General features: G+C 45.7%; 1 protein-coding gene across 5 annotated transcripts; it reads right to left on the minus strand.

Moving 5' to 3' along the window:
- Nucleotides 1–1,035: 1,035 nt before the first annotated feature.
- Nucleotides 1,036–16,210, minus strand: LOC140208702 (uncharacterized). 5 transcript variants are annotated; one of them, XR_011888878.1, is made up of 3 exons: nt 16,139–16,210; nt 7,882–10,831; nt 1,036–1,634 (listed from the first exon to the last, which is right to left on the minus strand). XR_011888878.1 is itself a non-coding variant. In XM_072277578.1 (3 exons), exon 3 carries the CDS (start codon nt 10,413–10,415, stop codon nt 8,790–8,792), a length of 1,626 nt encoding a protein of 541 aa, XP_072133679.1. In that variant the 5' UTR covers nt 10,416–10,831; nt 13,736–13,874; nt 16,139–16,168; the 3' UTR covers nt 4,858–8,789. The 5 variants fall into 5 exon arrangements, 3 of the variants coding, with proteins under 3 accessions (XP_072133679.1, XP_072133677.1, XP_072133678.1); XR_011888879.1 differs by lacking the exon at nt 1,036–1,634 and adding an exon at nt 3,381–4,763; XM_072277578.1 differs by lacking the exon at nt 1,036–1,634 and adding an exon at nt 13,736–13,874 and having other exon boundaries at nt 4,858–10,831; nt 16,139–16,168.
- Between the last annotated feature and the right edge of the window lie 3,957 nt (nt 16,211–20,167).

Raw genomic sequence — 20,167 nt, forward strand, 5'->3', positions numbered from 1 at the left:
CGGTTTAACGGCCGGGCTACTAATCACGTGACCAGCCCCTCCCCACCGCCGTCAACAGAGGAGTCACGCACTGCGCCATTCCCATTGGTCCGAAGTGATGTCAATCACTGATTCCAGCCAATAGCGGAAGCGAACCAGCCGAGAGGGCGTTACCCCGATGACTCCGTCTCCCGAACTTTCCGTCACGGCGGGACAACCGTCAAAGTAAATGTCCGCTTTCTGATTTATTTCCATTTCCCTCCGAGGGAAGTTGGGGCGTTTGTGAAGCGTCTCCTGCGGCCGGAGTCTGATGTGTCGCTGAGAGGTAGGAGGAGACCGCTCGGCCCGTCGGTTTGATGCCGGTTCCCCGGGGAGGGAGAGGATGAAGACGGTGAGAGAGGGGGCGGACAGGATGTTTGTCCCGGTGGGGACAGGAGGGGCTCATCTGTGGAAATGTCTGAGCCCACGGTGGTGGCGATTCACCACATTGGGGGGCAAACACCGGCAGACTGTTGCCCTGCAAGCGGGGCCAATGGTCCGGGCAAAGTGACAATTATTTGTGTTTTGTTGAGACTGTACCGGGAATATGGTGTAAAATCCCGCTCCCCACACTAACACCCAGACCCTGGACTGACACCAACCTACTGTCTTGTTTATTATTTATTGTAATGCCTGCACTGTTTTGTGCACCTTATGCAGTCCTCAGTAGGTCTGGAGTCTCGTGTAATTTTGTGTTTTTTTACGTAGTTCAGTGTAATTTTTGTATTGTTCATGTAGCACCATGGTCCTGAAAAACATTGTCTCGTTTTTACTGTGTACGGTACCAGCAGTTATGGTGGAAATGACAATATACAGTGCCTTGACTTGACTCTGATCCTCCGCACTGCCAAGTCTTACCATTAATGCTATATTCTGCCATCATCTTTGACCTAATACAATGAACCAGCTCACACTTATCTGGGTTGAACACCATTTGCCTCTTCTCAGCCCAGTTTTGCAACCTATCAATATAGATATAGATAGATAGATATACTTTATTAATCCCGAGGGAAATTTGGTTTCGTTACAGCTGCACCAACCAAGAATTGAGCGTAAATATAGCAATACAAAAAACCACAACAATCAAACACCAAAATGCAAACTGTGCCAGATGGAAAATAAGTCCAGGACCAGTCTATTGGCTCAGGGTGTCTGACCCTCCACGGGAGGAGCTGCATGTTCGATGGCCACAGGCAGGAACGACCTCCCGTGCTGCCAAGTGTTGTATCACGGTGGAATGTGGCCAAAGTCCAACAGTAAAAAGTTCAATATCCAGTCTGCAAACACGTTCCTCGATCATAATATACCCCGGATTGCACTATCCGTTGTTAGCCAGATCAGTAAGCACCCAACTCCTTTGCGCTTACCGCTCTCAGTGCACTTCCGGTCAGCCGGAACGGTATTACCCACCGAACTCCTCTTCTCCAAAAGTCTCTGTTGTCTCGACCCGGTCCTTTTTCCTCGGCTTTGTGATCCCCCTCTGTGTGTTTTCCTCCGGATTTCAGCTGGGGTGTCCATCGCTCTGTTCGCTGAGCCGGACGGTGTTTGCTGGTCCGTGAAATATACAATGCGACCTTGCTTCTGTCCAGCGTGTCGGGATGTAACCATTTCCAGTGCTAAAGAAAACCCAAAGAAAACTCTCTCTACCAGCATGTTAGGTAGCGTGCAGCTTCGACGTGTTACCGTGAGAAAAAAAATACAAAAAATAACGGAAATTAAAAAGTAAGAAGAATAGATCGGATTGGCTGTACCAGGCTGCATGCACGACTGGTGCATGTGCAAGATATATCTTCAAGCCAGCACTTTAGATAAAATTTTAGTATCAAAATTGAGTAAAGAGATAGGTCTATACGAAGAGCATTTAGTAGGATTCATATTCTTTTTGAGAATGAGCAAAATGGAAGCTCCGTAAAAAGACTCTGGTTGTCTTCCTTCCTGTAAGGGTAGAACATAAATGTGGTATAAGCAAGGAGGAAAAAGCCTAATAAAATTCTCCAGAGAATCCACCGGGTCCTGGGGATTTCCCAGAATGCAATTCTCAAATAGCCTGAGCAATTTCATCCTGGGAAATAGGTTGATCCAATTGCCTACGATCATCTAACGAAAGATTAGGAATATTTAATTGATCTAAAAAATTATTCATTGCAATATTATCATTAACAGAGTCAGATCTATACAATTTAGAATAAAATTCTCTAAAAGTTCATTAATTTCAAGGTGGTCAGTTGTCATGTCCCCATTAATTTTATGTATTTCTTTAATTTGCCGCTTGGCTGAAAATGGCTTCAATTGATTAGCCAGTAGCTTACCAGTTTTATCTCCGTGAATATGAAGTTGACTTCTATCTTTTAAAAGTTGGCTTTCAATTGGATATGTTAAAAGAAGATCATATTTAGTTTTAGTTTCAATACGTCTCTTATATGTTTCAGGATCAGGTACAGAAGCATATTTATGTTCCAGTTGCTTTAACTGATTGGCTAATTCATTTCTTTCTTTGTTAGCTTTTCTAATGATGTTTGCAGTATAAGAAATAATTTGACACCGGATGTATGCTTTAAAAGTATCCCATATAATCAGGCTAGACGCCTCTTCCAACGTATTTTCTTCAAAAATAAAGAGTAATTTGATTCTCCATAATTTTTTTTAAAAATCCTCATCGGATAACAGAGTTGAATTAAATCGCCAAAATCTACTCATGGGGATAGTACCAGGAAGATTTAAAGATAGAATTACAGGAGAGTGGTCAGAGATAGCAATCTCTTTATATTCAATTGATCGAACTAATGGAATCATTTGACTATCAATAAAAATAAAGTCAATCCCGGTATAAGAATGATAGACATGAGAGAAAAAAGAATACTCCCTGTCCGTCAGATGCAGAAACTGCCAAGCATCAACTATACCACATTTAGTTAGAAAAGATTGGATAAACAAAGCTGATTTATTAAGTGTGGCTGGTTTAACAAATGAGCGATCAAATACTGGATCTAACCAGCAGTTAAAATCTCCTCCCATCACAAGGGAGTAGGTACACAAATCTGGCAAATATGAAAATAGACGTTCAAAAAATCCTGGATCATCTACGCTGGGGTCATAAACATGAGCAAAAACAATCAACTTACTGTCTGAACTCCCTGATACAATAACAAATCGAGCATTAGGGTCCGAAACAACGTTATGCTGAATAAAGGAAACTGTAGTATCTACAAAAATCGAAACTCCACGTGATTTTGCGTTAAACGAAGAGTAGAATTGCATACCCTTCCACCCAGTAAAAAAAAAACGTAAGGTATCACAGCTGCGTATGTGTGTTTCTTGTAAAAAAAATAATGGGTGCTTTCATTTTTTTAATATAAGCAAACACTTTATTCCTTTTGGTGGGGTGATTCACCCTTTCACATTCAAACTAAACAGGTTAATATTTCGAACCATTTTAAATACCAATCAACATGTAATTAAAAGATCTGGCCATAAGTTATTAAAACTAGAAAGCAAACCGTAAAGTAAGGTATTCAAACAAACAATCATATATTCAACCCAACACAGCTCCCAGAGAGAAATAGGCCCTACCCCCTCCCCTACCCAAAGCGAGAAAGCTGACCAATAGACAGTCAGTGAGCTAAGAACTAAGTACCGGCCCCAAAAAATCCGGCTGATAGAAAAAAAACTCCAGTCCTGCAAGGTCATTATGTCCCTACCAAGACACAACATAAAAAGCAAAATAACTCAGTATTCGAAAATATGAAAGGATCACTTTAAACAAATTCAAAGAAAGCTGTATTAAAATAAAGCCTCAAAAAGGGATAAAATAAAGTAGTATCAAAAAATATATAACAAAAGACAATATATGAACAGCCAAAACGTAACCTTATTTCAAATTCATATTAACAGAAGAAAAAAACTTGATCAAATAAGTATAACAGTTTTAGAATTCATCCTTCAGAAACTCCTTTGCATCTTCAACTGAATTTATTCTTTTTCGCAATCCGTTCTTCAAAACAATACTCAGACGTGCGGGGAACTGAAGAGATGGTTTATACCCTTTATCATAAAATTCCGACATAACTTCTTTATATTTCATGCGATCAGCCAAAACTTCAGGTGAATAGTCTTCCACAAATCTAACCTTGTAATTTTGGAAATCGATCATTCCTTGTCTCTGGGTATGGCGAATTAAAAGGTTCTTAATACGAAATTCATGAAAGGCTAGTCTGACCGATCTGGGTTTCACTGCCAAGGACAATGGCTTCAAAGCCAGAGAGCAAAAAGCTCCATCGAGCTTCGGCTCGGAAGTGAATAAAGCAGGAAAAAGCTGCTTCAGAAAGTTTGCAAAAAAACTTCGTAGGCTCAGCTCCTTCAATTGATTTTTCAAGACCCAGGATTCGCAAGTTATTTCTCCTATTTTTATTTTCGAGACTGATGATCCTTCTCAGCATTTTATCATTGGATAAAGATAACTCTTTGCAGAGTTTAATTGTATCTTCAACGTCCTCAGCTTCACAGTATTCTCCTGAATTTGGTTCTCATGCTCAAATAAAGTTCACTGAATTGTATCCAATTTGCTGTTAAGCTGTTGAAACTCTTCACAGAATTCCTACTTTTGCCGTTTAAGGAAGTCACTGATTGAATCCAAAGTGACTGCGGATTCATCTTCTGTTTCTCTTTCTTTTGCAAACGCTTTGGTTCTTTTCCCAGCCACAGTAAAGCAGTATTGAAGTTTTATAATAAGGTTTCAAAAAAAAAGACTGGTAGAGACAATTAAGTAAACAAGGTAGGAGCAATCGAAAAGCGACCAACAGGGCTCTGACTGCTTCTTATATCTAACATCTGCTTCCTTCTTCCGCTTGACGAGTTGCCTCGCGTGTTTCGTCAGCCACGGTTCCCTTTTCCAACCATTTTTTCCTTGCCTCAGTGGGACAAACCTATCCTGAACCCAGCACAAGTTGTCCCTAAACTTCCTCCACATTACTTCTGTGCTTTCACCTTTCAACACCTGTTTCCAATTTACTCTCACTAGTTCCTGCCTCATCCATTCATAGTTAGCCCTTCTCCAGTTAAGCACTTTCCCATTTTGTCTGTTTTTATCCTTTTCCATAGCTATGCTGAGGCTAAGTGAGTTGTGGTCACTCTCACCAAAATGCTCCCCCACCAAGATGTCTGCCACCTGACCAGGTTCATTACCCAGAACTAGATCCAGTATGGCCTCTCCTCTCGTCGAACGGTCCACATACTGTGTCAGGAATCCTTCTTGAACACCCCTGACAAATTCAGCCCCATCTATCCCCCTTGCAGTCAGGAGGTGCCAGTCAATATGAGGGAAGTTGAAATCACCCATAACTACAACCCTGTATTTCCTGCACCATTCTAAAATCTGCCTGCTTATCTGCTTCTTGATGTCCCGAGGGCTATTTGGGGGCCTATAGACCACTCCCGGCACAGTGATTGATCCCTTCCTATTTTTGACTTCCACCCACACCGACTCAGTGGACACTCCCTCTGCAGCATCCTCCCTTTCTACAGCCGTGATACTATCCCTGACCAGTAATGTTACTCCCTCCCCCTTTTCTACCTCCCATCCTATTCCTTTAAAACACCTAAACCCCGGTACCTGCATCAGCCAATCCTGCCCTTCCTCCAGCCAAGTTTCAGCAATGGCCACAACATCGTAGTTCCATGTACTGATCCATGCTCTAAGTTCATCCCCTTTATTCCTAATACTCCCAGCGTTGAAATAGACACACTTCAACCCCTCAAACTGGCTACATGTATGTTTTGTCCCCTGCCTGTCCTTCCTCACCAACTCAGAACACACAGCATCATGCCCTTCTCCTTCTACCCTCATCTCTGCACTCACATTCTGATTCCCACCCCCCTGACAAACTAGTTTAAACCCTCCCCAACAGCTCCAGCAAACCTGCCCACCAGGATATTGGTCCCTTTCCAGTTCAGGTGCAGCCCGTCCTTGTTGTACAGGTCAGACCTTCCCCAGAAGAGATCCCAATGATCCAGAAATCTGAACCCCTGCCCCCTGCACCAACTCTTCAGCCACACATTCAACTGCCATGACTTCCAATTCCTACCCTCTCTGTCTCGTGGCACAGGCAGCAATCCTGAGATTACCACCCTTGAGGTCCTGCTTTTTAACTTTTTCCCCTAACTCCCTATATTCCTTCTTCAGGACCTGATCCCTACTCCTATCTATGTCATTGGTCTCCACATGGACCACCACATCTGGCTGCTCACCCTCTCTCCTGAGAATACCGAGAACTCCATCCGAGATATCGTGGACCCTGGCACCAGGGAGGCAACAGACCATCCGGGATTCTCGATCTTTCCCACAGAACCACTTATCTGTCCCCTTTACTATCAAATCCCCTATCACTACTGCTCTTCTCTTTTCCCTCCTTCCTTTCTGAGCTGAGAGTTCAGTCTCGGTGCCAGACACACAACCACTACAACTTGTCCATGGCAGGTTGTCCCCACCAACAGTATCCAAAATGGTACGCTTATTGTTGATGGGAACGGCCACTAGGGGTGCTCTGCTCTTTCTGTCTATTCCCCTTCCCTCTCCTGACAGTCACCCAGTTACCTGTCTCCTGACTGTCTCCCTGCAACTCCAGTCTATTACTGCCTCCGCCCCCCGAATGGTCCGAAGTTCATCCAGCTCCAGCTCCCTAACTCGGATTGACAAGACCTGTAGCTGGATGCACCTCTTGCAGGTTTAACCATATAACCATATAACAATTACAGCACGGAAACAGGCACCATCTCGGCCCTTCTAGTCCATGCCGAACTCTTACTCTCACTTAGTCCCACCAACCTGCACTCAGCCCACAACCCTCCATTCCTTTCCTGTCCATATATCTATCCAATTTAACTTTAAACGACAACATCGAACTTGCCTCAACCACTTCTGCTGGAAGCTCGTTCCACACAGCTACCACTCTCTGAGTAAAGAAGTTCCCCTCATGTTACCCCTAAACTTTTACCCTTTAACTCTCATCTCATGTCCTCTTGTTTGAACCTCCCCCACTCTCAAGAAGCCTATCCATGACAACTCTATCTATCCCCCTCATAATTTTAAATACCTCTATCAAGTCCCCCATCAACCTTCTACGCTCCAAAGAATAAAGACCTAACTTATGCAACCTTTCTCTGTAACTTAGGAGATGAAACCCAGGCAACATTTTAGTAAATCTCCTCTGTACTCTCTCAATGTTATTGACATCTTTCCTATAATTTGGTGACCAGAACTGTACACAATACTCCAAATTTGGCCTTACCAATGCCTCATACAGTTTCAACATTACATCCCAACTCCTGTACTAAATGCTCTGATTTATAAAGGTCAGCATACCAAAAGCTTTCTTCACCACCCTATCCACATGAGACTCCACCTTCAGGGAACTATGCACCATTATTCCCAGATCCTTCTGTTCTACAGCATTCTTCAATGCCCAACCATTTACCATGTATGTCCTATTTTGATTAGCCCCACCAAAATGTAGCACCTCACATTTATCAGCATTAAACTCCATCAGCCATCTTTCAGCCCACTCTTCTAAGTGGTCTAAATCTCTCTGCAAGCTTTGAAAACCTTCTTCATGATCCACAACTCCACCTATCTTAGTATCGTCTGCATACTTACTAATCCAATTTACCACCCCATCATCCAGATCATTAATATATATGACAAACAACATTGGACCCAGTACAGATCCCTGAGGTTTAGTCATCAGAGACAATTGTGCTGTCCCTCACTTCCCACATCCTACAATCGGAGCACTGGACTGCCCTATCTACTGCCTGCATTACCAACTCCTAAGTTAATCAAAATAATTAAAGGAACATACCCAGCCTTACCTTACTGGGAGCAAGCTCATCCTCTGCCGCTGCTCGCCGAAACATCTCGAGCCAAAGCCTCAAAGCTCCACTCCTTCACTGGCCGCTCTCCACTCCAGTCCCATTAAAGGTGAATATGCAGCAGAGGAAACTGCTCCCATGCCCAGTGACCAGGGTGCAGACTGGGTGTGGTGAGCAGCAGCAATAATTGCAGAGTTCAGCACCGACAGTCACTCTCGAAATTGCATTCAGCAACGGTGATGGACAAATATCCAGCATGCAGCTTATTAAAACTTTCTCCTCAGTGTGAACCCGGTAGGGTATCACAAGTGTAACATGCTGTAAGGTTTCACTGCTAATGGAATGGCCTCTCTGCAATGTATCACTGCTGAGGTAATGGTTTCTCTGTAGCAGTAATGTTTAGGTTATGACTAGAGATAACAGGGTTTTGGAGTGCAGGGCTATCCAATGAGAGAAATGTTGTTCTTTCTTGTGAGTCTGGAAGAGAGATTTTCACTGTATTTTGCTGGGGAGAGATGAGAAGACATGAATGGACAGAGTGGGCTCTTTTTCTTCTTCATTATTTTTTTTTACTCGCCCTATAGTCAAAGAAAGAACTACAAAGCCCAATCGTTTAATCGCATATTATGTATCGTTTGTTATTTTGGGGTACTGATTTGTAACAGGGGACACATCGTGCAGCATCCACCTAAATGATCTTTCTTAAATTTGGCCAGGCTGGGGGGCTATCACCCCCTATATTAAGCTGCTAGCTGAAACGAGAGTTACATAAGGTTAGATGACTGAGCGAATTGCTTCACACATTCCCAGCAGGTGAACGGCCTCTCCCCAGTGTGAACTCAATGATGGACATTTGGTGGCGATGGCTGAGAGAATCTCTTCCCAAAGTCCGAGCAGGTGATCAGCCTCTACCCAGTGTGAACTTGCTGGTGTCTCTGTAGGCTGGATGACCGACTGAATCTCTTCCCACACACTGAGCAGGTGAACGACCTCTCCCCTGTGTGAACACGCTGGTGTCTCTGAAGATGAGACAACCGAGTGAATCCCTTCCCACACACTGAGCAGGTGAATGGCCTCTCTCCAGTGTGAACTCGCTGGTGGCCCAGTAGTTGAGAGGACGAAGTGAATCCCTTTCCACACTCTGAGCAGGTGAATGGCCTCTCTCCAGTGTGAACTCGCTGATGTATCTTCAGTTGAGATAACTGAATGAATCCCTTCCCACAGACTGAGCAGGTGAATGGCCGCTCCCCACTGTGAACTCGCTGGTGTGTCATTAGGGGGGATGACCGAGTGAATCCCTTCCCACAGTCTGAGCAGGTGAATGGCTTCTCCCCAGTGTGAACTCGCTGATGTATCTTCAGTTGCGATGAGCAAGTGAATCCCTCCCCACAGTCCGAGCAGGTGAATGGCCTCTCCCCAGTGTGAACTCGCTGATGTACCTTCAGGTGGGATGAGCAAGTGAATCCCTTCCCACAGTCCAAGCAGGTGAATGGCCTCTCCCCAGTGTGAACTGACTGATGTGTCAGTAGGAAGGATGACCGAGTGAATCGCCTCCCACAGTCTGAGCAGGTGAATGGCCTCCCTCCAGTGTGAACTCGCTGATGTATCTTCAGTTGGGATGATCGAGTAAATCCCTTCCCACAGTCAGAGCAGGTGAACGGCCTCTCCCCAGTGTGAACTCGCTGATGTACCTTCAGTTTGGATGATTGAGAGAATCCCTTCCCACAGTCCGAGCAGATGAACGGCCTCTCCCCAGTGTGAACTCGCCGATGTACCTTCAGTTGAGATGACTGAGTGAATCCCTTCCCACAGTCCGAGCAGATGAACGGTTTCTCCCCAGTGTGAACTCGCCGATGTACCTTCAGTTGGGATGAGGAAGTGAATCCCTTCCCACAGTTTGAGCAGGTGAACGGTCTCTCCCCAGTGTGAACTAACTGATGTGACAGTAGGTTGGCTGACTGAGTGAATCCCTTCCCACACACTGAGCAAGTGAACGGCCTCTCTCCAGTGTGAACTTGCCGATGTACCTTCAGTTCAGATGACTGACTGAATCCCTTCCCGCAGTTTGAGCAGGTGAACAGCCTCTCCCCAGTGTGAACTTGCTGATGTACCTTCAGACTGGATGATCGAGTGAATCCCTTCCCACAGTTCGTGCAGATGAACGGCCGCTCCCCAGTGTGAACTCGCTGATGTTCCTTCAGTTGGGATGAGGAAGTGAATCCCTTCCCACAGTTTGAGCAGCTGAATGGCCTCTCCCCAGTGTGAACTCGCCGATGTACCTTCAGGTGGGATGAGGAAATGAATCCCTTCCCACAGTTTGAGCAGGTGAATGGCCTCTCCCCAGTGTGAACTGACTGATGTGTCAGTAGGGTGGATGACCGAGTGAATCCCTTCCCACACACTGAGCAAGTGAACAGCCTCTCTCCAGTGTGAACTCGCTGATGTACCTTCAGTTGGGATAATCGAGTGAATCCCTTCCCGCAGTCTGAGCAGGTGAACGGCCGGTCTCCAGTATGAACTCGCTGGTGAGCCATTAGGTCAGATGACCGAGTGAATCCTTCCCCACAAATTCAGCAGATGACCAGCCTCTGCCCAGTGTGAACTGACCGGTGTGTCCACAGGTGGGATGACCAACTGAATCCCTTCTCACACACAGAACAGGTGAATGGCCTTGTCCGGTGTGAACTTGCTGATGTACCTTCAGTTAAAATGACCGACTGAATCCATTCCCACTGTTTGCTCAGTGAATCGGTTCCCTCCACCCCCCACTGTGTAAAATGATGGGTGTGCCAGTCGGTCAGATGACCGAGTGAATCCCTCCTCACAGTCTGAGTAGGAAGGATGATCGAGTGAATCCCTTGCTCCTCTTCTTAAATTATCTGGACAGAGACAGCAAAACTGGCATGTTGTGTTCGAGATTCCAGTAGACAAATTCCTTGTCATGTTTAACCTGTAAAAATATTTACAAAATCCATCAATGGGTGTCGGACAATATCTCAGATGAGGTCACTTGAGTTGTCAACGTGTGATCTGGCATCACTCTGTTCAACTTCACTGTTACCCAAGTCAGAGAGAGAAATCATCTTCTAACTGGGCACAGTGCTGTTACCTGGAATGACCATCAAATTCTCTGATGCTCTTCCTGTCTCTATAAGAATTGGACCTCTCTGCCATCTCCGATCTGTAACCCAGCTCAGTTTGACTCTCTGCGCTGGTATTATTCCCTGTTCCCACTGAGCTGCATGGGTTCCTGTCCCCACAGTAACTGAAACACTCTCACACGAATAGCCGGCAGTGCATTCCACGCACCCACCACTCTCTGTGTAAAAAACTTACCCCTGACATCCCCTCGGTATCTATTTCCAAGCACCTTAAAACTATCTCCCCTCATGTTAGCCATTTCAGCCCTGGGAAAAAACCTCTGGCTACCCACATGATCAATGCCCCTCATCATTTCATACACCTAAAAAAGGCTCTAAACATAAACAAGGAAATTATACATTGCTTTGAGAATTTGTTGGAAGTATACAAAATTATGAGGGTATAGATAGGGTAAATGCTAGCAGCTTTTTCCACTGAGGTTGGGTGGGATGACAACCAGATGTCATGGGTAAGTGGGGAAGGTGAAAATTTAACGGGAACATTTGGAAAAGCTCTTTACTGAAATGGTCGTGAGAGTGTGGAATGAGATGTCAGCGCAAGTAGTGAATATGAGCTCGGTTTCGCCATTTAGAAGAAGTTTGGATGGGTCCTGGATGGTGGGGGTATGGAGGGCGATGGTCCCAGTGCAGGTAGTTGCATTGGACAGCTTAAAGTTTTTTTCGGCATTGACTAGATGGGCCAAATAGTCTGTTTCCGTTTGAACCTCTCCATGTTTCTATGACAGAGAAGCTGGCTAAACTTGGTTGGAAGGGAAAAGGTAGGAGTGACAATGGAGCAGCAATGGCTGGAGTTTCTGGGAGCAATTCGGGAGCTGAGTGATAGATACATCGCAAAGAAGTGGAAGCATTGGAAAGGCAGGAGGACACAACTGTGGATGAAATGAGAAGACAAAGCCAACATAAAAGCCAAAGAGAGGGCAAACAAAAAAGCAAAAACTATTGGGAAGCTTTCAGAAACCACAGAAGACAACTAAAAAAAAGTTGGATCAGCTCGGGGGTGGAATTTTGATATTGTAGTCATTAATGAACCTTGGTAGCACCCAACATTCTGACGCATTTGGAGGAACAAAATATCCAAGGTTCCCTGTGCCAGTTACCTTTCAACTTTTATCTTGACAGGCATATACAAACTAGACACCCTCAAATTTTCACTTCTGAAGGCCTCCCACTTACCAAGTACTCCTTTGCCAGAAAACAGACTGTCCCAAACCACACTTGTCGGATCCTTTCTGATACCATCAAAATAGACCTTTCTCCAATTTAGAATCTCAACCCGTGGTGCACACCTCTCGTTTTCCGTAGTTACTTTGAATCTCATTGCATTATGATCACTAATTTCTGTCACCAGCCCTGGAACATTTCCTAACAGCTCATCGCACACTTCTACGTCAGGAATTCTACAAACTGATTAAGGGCACATTTGACAAACTCTACCCCCTTGAGTCCTTTTACAGTATGGGAGTCCCAGTCAATATATGGAAAGTTAAAATCACACTTTTGTTCCTTGTCATGGTCTGCAATCTCTCTACAAATTTGTTCCTCTAAATCCCTCAGACTGTTTGGTGCAACCAAGTCCCAATAATGGCTACAATATCATAATTCCCTGTCCTGAGCTCATCTGGATTTCCTACGATGCTTCTTGCATTGTGATACACACAGCTCAGCACATTCATCGCACCATGCTCAACCATTTGATTGCTGACTCTGTCTGAGGTCTGAACAACATCTGACTGGTGTCAAGAAAACAAACTCTCTCTCATTGTCACAAAAACAAAGGAGCTGATTGTGGACGACAGGAGGAATGGAGACAGGCTAACCCCTATTGACATCAATGGATCTGGGGTTAAGAAGGTGAACAGCTTTAAGTTCCTCAGCATAAACATCACCAAGGATCTCACATATAACCATATAACAATTACAGCATGGAAACAGGCCATCTCAGCCCTTCTAGTCCATGCTGAATGCTTACTCTCACCTAGTCCCACCAACCTGCATTCAGCCCATAACCCTCCATTCCTTTCCTGTCCATATAGCTATCCAATTTTACTTTAAATGACAATATCGAGCCTGCCTCTACCACTTCTGCTGGAAGCTCATTCCACACAACTACCACTCTCTGAGTAAAGAAGTTCTCCTCATGTTACCCCTAAACTTCTGCCCCCTAACACTCAACTCATGTCCTCTTGTTTGAATCTCACCTACTCTCAATGAAAAAAGCCTATACACGTCAACTCTATCTATCCCCCTCATAATTTTAAATTCCACTGTCAAGACCCCCTCAACCTTCTAAGCTCCAAAAAAATAAAGACCCAACTTGTTCAACCTTTCTCTGTAACTGAGGTGCTGAAACCCAGGTAACATTCTAGTAAATCTCTGTCCTCTCTCTATTTTGTTGACATCTTTCCTATTATTCGGTGACCAGAACTGTACACAATACTCCAAATTTGGCCTTACCAATGCCTTGTACAATTTTAACATTACATCCCAGCTCCTATACTCAATGCTCTGATTTATGAAGGCCAGCATACCAAAAGCTTTCTTCACCACCCTATCCACATGAGATTCCACCTTCAGGGAATGATGCACCATTATTCCCAGATCCCTCTGTTCTACTGCATTCTTCAATGCCCTACCATTTACCATGTATGTCCTATTTTGATTAGTCCTACCAAAATGTAGCACCTCACACTTACCAGCATTAAACTCCATTTGCCATCTTTCATGTACATGGTCTGTACATACCGGCTGTGTTGTAAAAAGAGCACAGCAGCACCTCTTTCAACTCAGATAGTTGAAGAAGCTGGGGATGGGGCCCAAAATCCGAAGGTCTTTCTACAGGGACACAGAGAGTGGTGAATCTGTGGAATTCCCTGCCACAGGAAACAGTTGAGGCCAGTTCATTGGCTATATTTAAGAGGGAGTTAGATATGGCCCTTGTGGCTACGGGGGTCAGGGGGTATGGAGGGAAGGCTGGGGCGGTGTTCTGAGTTGGATGATCAGCCATGATCATAATAAATGGCGGTGCAGGCTCGAAGGGCCGAATGGCCTACTCCTGCACCTATTTTCTATGTTTCTATGTTTCTATGACACAATTGAGAGCATCCTGACTGGCTGCATCACTGCCTGGTATGGGAACTGTACTTCCCTTAATCGCAGGAACCTGCAGAGAGTGGTGCGGACAGCCAGTGCATCTGTAGATGTGAACTTCCCACTATTCAGGACATTTACAGAGACAGGTGTGTAAAAGGGGCCCAAAGGATATTGGAGACCCAATTCACCACAACCACAAACTGTTCCTGCTGCTACCATCCAGGAAACGGTACCACAGCAAAGGGACCAACAGGCTCCGGGACATCATCTTCTACCAGGCCATCAGACTGATTAATTCATGCTGATACAATTCAATTTCTATGTTATATTGACTGTCCTGTGTACAAACTATTTATTATAAATGACTATAAATTACACATTGCACATTTAGATGGAGATGTAAAGATTTCTACTCCTCATGTATATGAAGGATGTATGCAATAAAGTCAATTCCATTCAATTCACCCTCTCCACTATCTGTTCTGTCATTCTGGCTCCCATTTCCCCTACAACTTATTTTAACCACACCACCCCTCCCCCCATCACTAGCACTAGCGAGCCTTACCACTGGATTATTAGTCCCCTCTTGTTCTGTTCCTCTAACTAACGAATCCCCTATCACCCCTTTGATTTTTCTCTGCCAGGTAATCTCAACAGTTTCTAAAGTGGTCCACCTGTTGTTGTGCGGGATGGACACAATAGTACTCTGCGATGGCTATTTAACCTCATTCCCCTTCCTGACTCTCACCCAGTTTCCTGTGTCCTGCACCTTGGGTGTAACTCACCTCTCTTCATGTCATATCTATCACCCCGTCCGACTCCTGGATGATCCGGAATTCATCCATTTCAAGTTCCAACTCCTTAAACTGCAGGGTTACAAGCTGCAGCTGGATGCACATCTTGTACGTCATGGCATCAAGGACACTGGAGGTCTTCCCACCTTCCCACCAATCTCCCCTCAAATTTGTAATGACCAGTGTGCACATAAAGCTTGTATTATGCAATTTTCCCACATGTGCACAGTGAATTTTATATAGAGAGGTATTCATTTTAACAGCTATCAAATCACTGTCTATAAGAACTTTGATCTCCTCTGGGTTTGTTTAAGTTCATCTACACTCTCACACAACCTATGTTGCAGGCCTGTAACAGGTGATGATGGATTTTCTTGTCAGAGCTTTTGCACATGGTCCATGTGTCATTTGCTTGCTAAATGACACTTAAAAAAGTCAGATTTTCAAATATCACTCCACTTCTTCCCACTTCCTAATTCTCCAGTAACTTTTGCGTCACCACAATACACACAGGTAACACCAGTTTCTGTATTGTACATAAATATTTCCCCTGAACCCTCCCCCAGGTGGTGAACTCAGTGATGGCAATGCCAATGAACATGAAGGGAAGGGCAGTAGTCTGTCTCATTGGAGTCTGGCACATTTGTGATGTGAAAGCTACTTGTTGCCCAGGGCAAAGGTGTTTGATATCATTATGTACCCAGAGAGAGTGGGACAAAACATGTTCTCACGGGTAGAAAGTCCAGAACAAGAGGGGGTGGAACAAGCAACAGACACAAAATGCTGGAGGAACTCAGCAGGCCAGGCAGCATCTATGGAAAAGAGTACTAATGCTGAGTTCCTCCAGCAATTTGTGTGTGTTGCTCGGATTTCCAGCATCTGCAGATTTTCTCTTGTTTGTGACTGGAGGCAGAACAAAGGTGATTTTCACAACAGCTGATGTAAAAGATTTTGTTCCCTTTCTCCGGGTTCCCGATCCTTGCATTTAGACAGTTGGAGCTCAGCTCTGTCTGAGAGACCCATCGGTTCCCATTCCCTCATCAGCCGGAAGCTCCCCGGGGCCCGTGTACGGATGGTGGGGCTGAGAGAGAGGGAAGAGAGCAGGACTGTCCCGGGATTGCGGGTCACGGAGTCCGGAGTCACAGCAACTACCCGAAGTCGGTGTTGGAAACGCCGCCCGGTGAGACCCCCAACCCGGAGATCCCTTCTCACCTCAACCGATCATCCGGGGCCTTTTGTGCCCCGCGCGCTGGTGAGCTCGAGCTTGGTCGGTTTAACGGCTGGGCTACTAATCACGTGACCAGCCCCTCCCCCACCGCTGTCAACAGAGGAGTCACGCGCTGCGCTATTCCCATTGGTGCGAAGCGATGTCAATCACTGCTTCCAGCCAATAGCGGAGGCGGACTAACCGAGAGGGCGTTACCCCCGCTGACTCCGTCTCCCGAACTTTCCGTCACGGCGGGACAACCGTCAAAGTAAATGTCCGCTTTCTGATTTATTTCCATTTCCCTCCGAGGGAAGTTGGGGCGTTTGTGAAGCGTCTCCTGCGGCCGGAGTCTGATGTGTCGCTGAGAGGTAGGAGGAGACCGCTCGGCCCGTCGGTTTGATGCCGGTTCCCCGGGGAGGGAGAGGATGAAGACGGTGAGAGAGGGGGCGGACAGGATGTTTGTCCCGGTGGGGACAGGAGGGGCTCATCTGTGGAAATGTCTGAGCCCACGGTGGTGGCGATTCACCACATTGGGGGGCAAACACCGGCAGACTGTTGCCCTGCAAGCGGGGCCAATGGTCCGGGCAAAGTGACAATTATTTGTGTTTTGTTGAGACTGTACCGGGAATATGGTGTAAAATCCCGCTCCCCACACTAACACGGGTCACACAGACCAAAGAACAAACTGCCGGAGGAACTCAGTGGGTCGGGCAGCATCTGTGGAGGGAAATGGACCGTCAACATTTCGGGCCGAGACCCTCCCTCTGGACTGAGAGTGGACGGGAAATAGTCCGAGAAAAGAGGTGAGGGGTGGGGATGGGGCAAGAGCTGGGGAGTGAGAGGTGGATCCAGGTGAGGGGGAGGTGGGAAGGTGGAAATAGTGACGGGGGTGGGAGGTGAGTGGTTGGGGCAACACGGGGCTGCAGAAGATGGAAATTAATTCCATAGAGGATTAACAAAGAGGTTAGAGAGTATTTGTTATGGAGAGTGCAATGAAGATTCACCAGACTGATCCCTGGAGTGGTGGGGTCATCATATGAAGAAAGATCAAATGTGATAACCCTTTCATTTGGAGAATTGAGGACTGAGAGGTGAACACATTGAAATGCACAACATCATTACCGGCTGAACCAGGGATCCCAGTCTCTGAAAAAGGGGGTGGACTGTCCAGGACCGAGATGAAGAGAAATGTCTCCACTCCAAGGGGGGTGAAAGTCTGTAAATCCCCATCACAGAGGCCGGTGAAGACTCAGTGATCATCCTCACATAAAACAGAGACCAGCAGATGTGTGGAGACCGAAGGGATCGAGGAAATGAGGATCGGACAGAAACATGTGGCTGAGATGGGAGAGCAGCCGTCATCTTGTTGATGGTTAGAGGGGCTGAATGGCGACCTCCTGCTGTTTCTCACTTGATGTTTCAGTGGTCCTGTCCAGTGAGGCCAGAGGAATGTGAATAGAAATTAGAAACATAGAAAAACTACAGCAGAACATAGGCCCTTCAGCCACAAAGCTGTGCCGAATATATCCTTACCTCAGAAATTACCTAGGGTTACCCATAGCCCTCTATTTTTCTAACCTCGCTGTATCTATCCAGGAGTCTCTTAAAAGACCCTATCATATCCGCCTCCACTACCGTCGCCGGCAGCCCATTCCACGCACTCACCACTCTGTGCAAAAAAAGAACTTACCCCTGACATCTCCTCTGCACCTACTCCCCAGCACCTTAAACCTGTATCCTCTTGTGGCAACCATTTCAACCCTGGGAAAAAGCCTCTGACTATCCACAAGATCAATGCCTCTCATCGTCTTATACACCTCTATCAGGTCACCACTCATCCTCCATCGCCCCAAGGAGAAAAGGCCATGTTCACTCAACCTATTCTCATAAGGCATGCTCCCCAATCCAGGCAACATCCTTGTAAATCTCTTCTGCACTCTTTCTATGGTTTCCACGTCCTTCCTGTAGTGATGCAAACAGAACTGAGCACAGTACTCCAAGTGGGGTTGACCAGGGTCCTATTTAGCTGTAACACTACCTCTTGGCTCCTAAACTCAATCCCAGGGTTGATTTAGGCCAATGCACCGTACCGCCTTCTTAACCACAGAGTCAACCTTTGTAGCAGCTCTGAGTGACTTATGGACTCTGACCACAAGATGCCTCTGATCCTCCACACTGCCAAGAGTCTTACCATTAATACTATATTCTGCCATCATATTTGACCTACCAAAGTGAGCCACCTCACACTGATCTGGGTTGAATTCCATCTTCTACTTCTCAGCCCTGTTTTGCATCCTATCAATGTCCGCTGTAACCTCTGACAGCCCTCCACACTATCTGCAACACCTCAAACCTCTGTGTCATCAGCAAATTTACTAACCCATCTGTCCACTTCCTCATCCAGGTCATTTATAAAAATCACAAAGAGTAGGGGTCCCAGAACAGATCCCTGAGGCACACAACTGGTCACCGACCTCCATGCAGAATATGACCTGTCTACAACCACTCTTTGCCTTCTGTGGGCAAGCCAGCTCTTGATCCACAAAGCAATCTCCCCTTGGATCCCAGGCCTCCTTACTTTCTCAATAAGCCTTGCATGGTGTACCTTATCAACGTTTTTCTGATGTTAGCCTTAAACTAGACTGGTGTTTAATATTGTGGATCTGTAAAAGATAAATCAGTTCTGTTTCAAATCTCATGTCACAGATACTTACTGTCTCTGCCACACTCACTCTGTACACTAGAGAGGCCACTCAATCCGTCTGGTCCCTGCCCATGTTTCTGTTCCATATCAGTATTGTAAAATCTAGCCCTACCGTTCACTTCACCTCTCACTCTCCCCGTGATGACAGGTTGCAACTCCTCACTACTCTGCAGGAGAAGAGATTTCCCTTGAATTTCATAGAATCAGAAATCTAGAGCAGATTACAGGCCCCTCGGCTCACAATGTTGTGCCGATCATGTAACCTACTCCAGAAACTGCCTGGAATTTCCTGACCGCATTGCCCTCTATTTTCCTAAGCTCCGTGTACCCGTCTATTGGTAATCATTTTCCAATGTTCTATAGATTCAGGATCAGTTCCTGCAGATTGGAGGGTAGCTAATGTTATCCCACTTTTGAAGAAAGGAGGGAGAGAGAAAACAGGCAATTATAGACCAGTTGGTCTGACATCAGTGGTGGGGAAGATGCTGGAATCAATTGTGAAAGATGTAATAGCGGCACATTTGGATAGCAGTGGCAGGATAGGTCCCAGTCAGCATGGATTTACGATGGGAAAATGATGCTTGACTAATCTTCTGGAATTTTTTGAGAACGTAATTATGAAAATGGACATGGGAAAGCCAGTGGATGTAGTGTACCTGGACTTTCAGAAAGCCTTTGATAAGGTCCCACATAGGAGGTTAGTGTGCAAAATTAGAGCAAATGGTATTCGGGGTAGGGTACTGACATGGATAGAAAATTGGTTGGCAGACAGGAAATAAAGAGTAGGGATTAATGTGTCCTTTTCAGGCAGTGACCAGTGGGGTACCGCAAGGCTCGGTGCTGGGACCGCAGCTATTTACAATATACATTAATGATTTAGATGAAGGGATTAAAAGTAACATTAGCAAATTTGCAGATGACACAAAGCTGGGTGGCAGTGTGAAATGTGAGCAGGACGTTATGAGAATGCAGGGTGACTTGGACAGGTTGGGTGAGTGGGCAGATGCATGGCAGGTGCAGTTTAATGTGAATAAATGTGAGGTTATCCACTTTGGTGGCAAGAACAGGAAGGCAGATTACTATCTAAATGGTGTTAAGTTAGGAAAAGGGGAAGTACAACGAGATCTCGGTGCTCTTGTTCATCAGTCACTGAAAGCAAGCGTGCAGGTACAGCAGGCAGTGAAGAAAGCTAATGGCATGCTGGCCTTCATAACAAGGGGAATTGAGTATAAGAGCAAAGAGGTCCTTCTACAATTGTACAGGGCCCTGGTGAGACCACACCTGGAATATTGTGTACAGTTTTGCTCTCCAAATTTGAGGAAGGACATTC

This window comes from Mobula birostris, chromosome 13 (genome assembly GCF_030028105.1).
Source record: "Mobula birostris isolate sMobBir1 chromosome 13, sMobBir1.hap1, whole genome shotgun sequence".
NCBI lineage: Eukaryota > Metazoa > Chordata > Chondrichthyes > Myliobatiformes > Myliobatidae > Mobula > Mobula birostris.

What these genes read in the sequence shown, in the direction of transcription:
- LOC140208702 (XM_072277576.1), bottom strand. Translation starts at nt 10,415, where the DNA reads ATGGCTCACCAGCGAGTTCATACTGGAGACCGGCCGTTCACCTGCTCA.